The 8,116-nt window shown below is 40.8% G+C and overlaps 1 protein-coding gene across 1 annotated transcript in view; it reads left to right on the top strand.

The window, feature by feature from the left end:
* Positions 1 to 552: 552 nt before the first annotated feature.
* Positions 553 to 8,116, top strand: part of LOC104411723 (cytoplasmic dynein 1 intermediate chain 1-like) — a gene marked incomplete at its 5' end in the record, with an annotated part of 19,690 nt that continues 12,126 nt past the window's right edge. The window contains one exon of the mRNA XM_010022250.1: positions 553 to 678. Coding sequence (XP_010020552.1) covers positions 553 to 678 — 126 coding nt within the window. The remainder of the gene's footprint in view (positions 679 to 8,116) is intronic.

The raw sequence follows: 8,116 nt of genomic DNA, 5'->3' as shown, positions 1-8,116 counted from the left end.
GATATAAGGAAGAAGTTCTTTACAGTGAGGGTGGTGAGGCACTGGAATGGGTTGCCCAATGAAGTTGTGAATGCTCCAACCCTGGCGGTGTTCAAGGCCAGGTTGGACAGAGCCTTGGGCGACACAGTTTAGTGTGCGGTGTCCCTGCTCATGGCAGGGGGGTTGGAACTATATGATCTTAAGGTCCTTTCCAACCCTAACTATTTTATGATTCTATGATCTATGATTCCATGACTTTAGAGAAAGGAGACATGGTTTCACGTGTTTCTGATGTTAAAGGGAAAAATCTCTTTCATTTACTGCCCTTTACTGCGGAAAAGTCTTCTCTGCTCATTCCAAGCAGTCTCTTACTTTTTCCTCTTTTTTAGCACATGTGATCAAAGAAACAATGAACCCTTTTTTTTCCCCCACTCCCTACCGATGGTTGTATATTACTTCCAGCAATGCCAAGGGACTTATGACTCACCCATCTAAACAGGACATTCAGGATTGACCCCCGGGTTTGCAGGCAGCCTGATTGCATTGTCCTTCCTGCTCCTATTGTTTCAACAGGTTCCCACAGCCAGCGTCACCATAGAAGGAGCTTCTGCCCTCAACCGTGTCCGCTGGGCCCAGGCTGGGAAGGAGGTAGCTGTTGGTGATTCAGAAGGCCGCATATGGATCTATGATGTTGGAGAGGTATTATTATTGCTTTGGGGTTTTCTTTAAAGCTTGGCTTCTGGAGAATGCTACATCCAACTTTGAGAAAAGATCATGTATCGTTACACATGAATAGGATAACTCCAAAGAATAAGCCATGAAGTGAGAGGTGTCATTGTGGAGGATAGTAGGTGCCTGTGTGATAAAGGGTATGTAGGTGCTGAGAAATAGCAGGATGCGTATTCTGTGTCTAAGACTGCTCTCAATTCACCCTGCTGCATCTTATAAAAAACATCCAAACTGCAGTGTGTTTGGCACTGATGGAATCTACTTCTTTGTTGTTGAATACAGTATAAAGTGTTCTGTCGGTACTACAATCCCTTGGAACAGTTAAGGGTGAATCTCTGAGCAATCAGCTTTTATGTAGAGAATTTGTTTTCCATCATTATCTGTGATAGGATACTGAGATATCCATCTCTACACAGTAGGGAAACATTATAGAATACATACAGAATTATCTGTAACTCTCATAAAGTGATTTTATGGCCCATAGCAAAATTGCTTGTGCATGACTCATATTTTTGGATTACATTCACTTGTGCAGGAGTTGCCTTTCCTCAGAAATGTTTGCTGAAACTTCTTGCCATATTGTTATCATAATCTCTAAATTGTCTAAGGTTACCACATTCAGGTTCCCACTATGACACTGGCAGGTCAGGCTGGTTTTACTTATTTTTCATTTTTGCATGACTGTTCTGAAAAGGTGGTTTTTCTGTCTTACAAATAATACAACAAACTGTGGAAATGTCTTTGATGACAGCACAGTCTGATCTTGTTTGGGAGTCTAGACAGGCTGTAGAAATGTCTCTTTTTGCATATCATACACCAAATCATTCATAGGATTGTTTATCCCTGCAAGCTCACACAGGAAAATATAGATTTAGTGTTCTGTGCAGAAGTAGTAATGTATGAGATTTTGGCCTTTCCTCTGTAAAAATCAGACTTCAACTTGCAAAATGAGTCACATTGATACAATCAGATCAGAAGGAAAGACAGGCTTCTACTGCTTGGAAAAGGAAAAACAAAAGAGAGTTATTCAACAGTATTTATTTGTGAGTCCAGGTCAGTGTTACATAAAGTGTTCTGCTTCACAGGTGTTGCATGCCCTGCCTGTGCAGAGCCCCTGTGTCTCCAGCTCAGCTCCATACACACTTACACAGACAGATGGATGTCCATTCACATGGCTGTTGACAGGTCATGGGCCATTGCCACCTCTCCTCCTCTTCAGTAATGAATGAAGGAGCTAATTAATTTGTTGCCTGGATCATTTTGGCAGGCTGCAATAATTCCTATACTAAATTTAGGAGAGCTGGTCTGGACTGCAGCAGCTTCAGATGCTACCAGGGCTGCTGTGTTGCTAGTGGCTTTTTCTGGTTTAAAAAAGAAGAGTGTTCATATATCCTCCAGCACAAGTCTTCTCACTATAAAACCTTAAGTGAGGTGCAGAAATACATTGCAGCTCAAAAGCATGGAACTGAGGGCTCGTACAGTGAGTAACAGCCTCTTCAGTCATTAACCCTCTGTGCCAGTCCATAAAGAGCTCTCTGGTGAGTTGTTCCATGCTTGGCTGTCCTCAGGCATGACACATGGGGGATTCACAGCACGCACATGCACTTTTGGAAGTTTCTGGCAGAAATATGGCAGCCTTTAAGGCTCTCACTTTACTTCAGTGTGCGGATACTGGCCAGTTCCTTGGCTTGGCTGGGGTCCTGCTTTGACTGCCCTTTTCGTATGGGTTTGATTCTGGGATATGATGGAGCTGGTCTGACAGTTTAAAAGGGGCAGTACTTCTCCCCCTGCCAGCAATCCATCCCCAACCAAACCCATTGCTACCCAGTTTTTGTGGTGGCAGCAGTGCTTGTCACCACTGACATTGTGTGGAGGGAGATAGATCAGCAGAGAAGTACTGGTTTATTTATTGGTTTGTTTTGTTTTCCTTGGGGTATTTTTCTCCATGTGCTAACTCAGTGTGAGAACAGATGAGTGAGCATGTGGCGGGGTGTGAGGGGTTGGGAGCTGGACTGTACAGCGGCGCCTGGCAGCACCTAGCTTTCATACTGGACCCAGCAGCATTGCAAAGCCTGGCACTAAGCTGCAGCAGTTGACTTTTCAGCAATAGCACTCCACCCGTCTCCTACAGCACCAACTTCTGAAAAGGCGGCATCACTGGAAGAATTCATCCCTGCCTGACTGATAACTCAGTAGCATCCACTTGTTTGAAGGTGCATCTCTCTGATTTGGGAAGATGGGTGTGATTACTTGCATTAGAAAGTCAGCAGGCAACTTTACAAAGACCCTAAATATACTCACCGAAACCATTAATACTCTACTTACACTGCACCCTTTTTAAAACCTTTCTTGTCTCATGACTGTTCCAAATATCACATTAGGTCAGCTGTAAATTCATAAAACATTGGTTCCATCATAAAAATATTGTGATTACATTTGTGTTATAATAAAGCATGGAGTCTTTGAGTTTCACATTACTGTATAAGCAGTTGTTCTTACCTGTTTGAGCACAGAATAATTGACTCCATGAATTTTGATTAGAGCAGAAAACGCCCAGATATCAAATCATTAAGGAAAAAATTGAAATAATAAGAATTTTTACTTCGTTAGGTTCATCGCAGTTTAGAGGAACTCTGCAACAGTAAAGTTTACTGCTGCTATTAACTCATGGTGTAAAGAGAAAACATTTTATTGCCTAAGTGAAACCATAAGACACAGGGCCTAACATTGCATCCTTTGTGAAGGTAAGGAGTGTGAGATCAAGGCTGTTCTTGCTTGTGTAAGTATTTAGGATTTGGCCCTTTTTGCTATGTTACCCAGTCATAGTCTTTATGACACAAGAAATGGCAGAGACCTAAAGAATGTGTCAGGGTCCATAATCAGGGAGTTAAAAATAATGGTGACATTTTCAGTTAGGCTATATAATGTTATCTCCTTAGAGTATGTACTTTTAGTTGTTTGATTTCAGCATCGTGTCTGAAAATAACTGAACACATTTATTTTCACAGTGAGGGGTCTATTTTCTCCTCAATGCGTGTGCTTTATGCCCATTAGCATTAATGGGAGTTATACACACACTTCCAGGGGAGAGGAGACTTAAATAGTCCATATAGATGTGCTCTTGTGGATCAGTAACCACTGATTTAAAGAACGTGAATTATAAAATGAAATAAAACCCCAAACAAACACACAAAAATCTGATTGTTTGAGTGTGATGGGATTTTAAACCTATATAACAAGAGAATAGAAGGAGTCATTGTAAATACACTTTACTCTCTGTGAAATCTAAATATTCAAACCTTTGGTGGTCTAGTAGTCAAGATACTGTGATATATGTATAACGTATTTTATCTTCTGTGGTCTTACGTTTTATTTACTGGGCAGCAAGTTTTCTGTATGGTAGAAGTTGATTTTAACAGAACATAGACCACTGACTATAGATTTATTTGCATGTCCAGATGATTGATAGCTAGACCTAATTGCATGTCTCTTTTGTAGATATATTTTCTAGAAAGCTTGCTCCCATTGTGCATGCTTCAGTGATGTTACACAGTTGCCGCTGCCATAAATATTCTCTAACAACCACGTTTGTTGCTTTCCTGGCTTATTGAGAATGCTCTTTGCACCTTTGTTTGTGAAAGAAGTAGCTTCTCATCCACCTGCCATTGTTTATTTTGTTTTCCATTAATCTCTTCCAGGTCATATTCTGCTTGCACTGTAAATAAATAGATAGAAACTGTAATTCAGTGATATATTATTTGATTGTAATAAAATGTAAAGTAAGTTTTGCAGCACAAGATTGGAGAATTTGAAGCTGTAATCACAAGGCGCTTATTACTCTACATTGTTTTGTTAAACTAGTTACAGGACAAACTATTGTACGTGTCTGTTGGTCTTTCAGATAATTGATTCTAGTCATGCTTTTAAAGGGCAACTAGAAGGACAGGTGGAACTGGAGAGAAGCAAGGAATGATCTTTCCCTAGACCACCCAGGAAAGACGGCTTTGCCGAAGAAAGCAGTTACCTGAAATTCTTTACACAGTTGCTACCTCTATCCATGTTTCCTTGCAGTACAGTCGGAATCATATTGATCTTTTTGTGACTTTTTTAGGTTTCATGTGACTTTGTTAGGTTTCAGAGTTAGTATCTCCTTAAGCTGTTTCAGGGCTGCTGCATTAGGTTGTTTGTGTACTTCCCAATTTGCTCCGTGATGGGTGTTAGTCCTGTATCTCATTTTCAAGTACATGACCAGTGAGGGAGGAGCTGGCAACTGCCTGAAATATATAGATGAAGTAGTACAGTAAGGAATATCCCACTGGTGCCTGTAAAATAATTTCCTTGGATTTCAGCAGCCTGTAACAGCTGCTGTGAGACTCTTAGGGTTCTAGACAGAAAAAAATGCATATTTGTGACCAATTGTCACATTTCAGCATGGCCATTGAGTCACTTAGTTTTCTGGGTAAAGTGGGGAAGTGTTGGTACTTTGTACTCCTACCTTGAGATCCCTGTGTTCCACTATAGATTTCATACAGAAAATATATCCAGCATCTCTTTCATGTGGTTAAAAACAGCTGTAGCCCAGAGAGAGAAATATGAAACTAGGTTTTGTGTCATGCAGTTATCCAGGTAGATTTTCCAGTAGGTTTACTTTTGCCATCATAAAGCTCCCGTAGAGCATATATTGAGTTAGGAAATGTTTTTGCCACAAAAGCAGAGTTGAGACTCACCATAAAATATTTTATTTAAAATCTGTGTTGAGTTACAAGTGTTTTTGGAACACAGATAAATGGCTCACGCACGTATTGTGAAGGCAAATTTAAGCAATAATAAAGAGCTGTGCTTACAACCCAGTTTTATTCAAAAGCATTCAAGGATCAAGTAAGATACAGTAGTTACAAGAACACGCACAATCCAGGCATAAAGCATAATTAAATGGATTGCGAGGCGGTGCCTGAATTTCACCATTGATATTTTTGCTAGGGAGGTTGGAACACTGGCCTCAGAGAATTTTAAAAGCATGTTTTAACAAAGCAGAATCTCTTGCGTTGTTGGAAAATGTCAAGAGCCAAGGTTTTGATTTGCTTCCCCTCTGCCTCTGAAATATTGAGCAGAACAAGCTCTTCATCCCTTGTCATTTGAATTTTGACTAATACAGCCAGTATTCACAAAGGGATTTTTGAAGTAGGTTAAATAAGAACTCCCTAATGAAAAAAATGCACTAGTTTGAAATCAGTCAATTTAATTACTGTGTTTTATGAAGGCCATTACCCATTGCTGATTACTAGGGTGATAAAATCTTTAAGCTTTGGTAGCCTCCATAGGGGGTGAGCCGATCTAAGTAGAGCAAAGTCCAGTCATTATCACCCTAAATACTTGTGTTTCTCATTACAATATTCATTACTTTAGGTTACTGGGAATGCTTTGAGGTCTTTATGTAAGCACTGGTTTATTCTGTAGAAAATGTTGTTATGTTGGTAAGTTAAAATCAAGCATTTATATACTTTTACAGTTTAAAACAAGGCTTGGCTACATCCAGGCATAGAAATACATACATTTATGCCTGTGAGTACTCCTATACAGTCCTATCTTTGGCTGTGTGCTTGTTAGTGAGGTTGTACTAGTCGGTAAGAAAAGGAAAAGGATATGAGTTACCTCTTTCTTTCAGTCTGTTTTGGTACAGAAATAAGCTGGAATGGAGGCTTGTGTTCCTAGTAACAATCTTTATTAGGGAAGTACTTCTCAAGAGTACTAATCTAACTTACCCAAGGCTGGTTGGTGAGGGTTAGAGCTGTTTATTTCCAGTGCCAGTCTTGGGTTTTGCGCTCCCCTTCCCCTACCACTTTTTGCACATCATGTGGCACCACTGCCTCTCTGCCCTTCTCTATCCTTCATTGTGGCCTTCTGACTTCAAAGCAGCTTCATAAAATCAATGTTATTTAAAAGATTACTTCAAAATCATTTCCCCTTTTTCGAAAAAATAACACTTGAAATGTATCAGGAGAGATGTGGATCTGGGCTGCTGCAAGAGAAGAATAGCCTGGTGTGACTATCCAAGGAAGTCTGGTGGCAATATAGAAGATTCATGTACTTGCAGAAGTAGGAGTGCTCCGGGCCAGAGAGGGAAAACTCGTGGAGCTGAGGACATGCTGCCACCAGCACATGTGGCAGCAAGCTGGCCATCTATTCGAGTCAAAAATTAGAAGACTATTTTCAGCTGTCAGAAGGCAGAAGTTACAGAGCAGATAGGGACAGTGGGACAAACAGCTTCTTGAAGTGGAGCCTGTCAACAGGATTTTGTGATGTGCTTATGTGTGAGACAGCAATGAGTCGCACCTGGCATACTCCTGCCTATGCCATGATCATAGAATCATAGAATAGTTAGGGTTGGAAAGGACCTTAAGATCATCTAGTTCCAACCCCCCTGCCATGAGCAGGGACACCTCACACTAGACCATGTCACCCAAGGCTCTGTCCAACCTGCCCTTGAACACCTCCAGGGATGGAGCATTTACCACATCTTTGGGCAAACCTGTTCCAGTGCCTCACCACCCTCACTGTGAAGAACTTCTTCCTTATATCTAACCTGAACTTCCCCTGTTAAAGTTTAAATCCGTTACCCCTTGTCCTATCGCTACAGACCCTGATGAGGAGTCCCTCCCGGCATCTGTGTAGGCCCCCTTCAGACATTGGAAGGCTGTTGAGGTATGCTTGTTCTTGGTAACAGCAGAGTTGTTTAATATAAATAAAAATGAACTTCAAATTCCACTATCATTTTACTGTCAGAATATTACTTGTTAAAACTAAAGGAGGAAGTACCAGATCTGTAACAAAAACCTTTCTCTTGTTGATTAGACAGTGAAATTAAACAGGCATTAGTGAAAACAGACAGAAAGGGGGCTAGGGAGGGTGGGTTAAACAGTCATCCTAAAAATTCACTTGATTCTTTATCCTTACCTTCCAGTTGCTTATGGTGAAATATTTCAGTAGTTCTCCTGAGATGGCTTACTAACTCCCCAGAGAATTTCATGGGGTAAAAGACATGAGTTTCTAATAGGATACAAATATCTTTTATAAGGATTCCTTAACTCCTCATCACATGAAATAAAAAGCTTAAGAAAACCAGTCAACCAACCAACAAAAATCTGGCTCCAGTCCTTTTTATTCATTTGCACACTACTTTTAAAGCGAACGTTATGTTTCCTTTTCCCTTGCGAAGGCCCAGATCCTCCCCCTGCAGAGAGGATCAGAGAGAACAAGCCACATGTGACAGGAGTTAATCATGTAGCTTAATGCACTGTTAGAAGGCACTCAGATAATGAAGTGATGAGAGTGGCAGAAGAGAAGCTGTAAGAGATCATTCCCTTTCTACACAGTAAAGCCTGCAGGAGGGGGAGAAGGGAGAGCTGTG

Source organism: Nestor notabilis, unplaced genomic scaffold, assembly GCF_000696875.1.
Source record: "Nestor notabilis isolate BGI_N333 unplaced genomic scaffold, ASM69687v1 scaffold12170, whole genome shotgun sequence".
Classification (NCBI taxonomy): domain Eukaryota; kingdom Metazoa; phylum Chordata; class Aves; order Psittaciformes; family Psittacidae; genus Nestor; species Nestor notabilis.
Note: the sequence above shows the minus strand (reverse complement) of the source record. Positions and strands in the feature narration are given on the sequence as shown.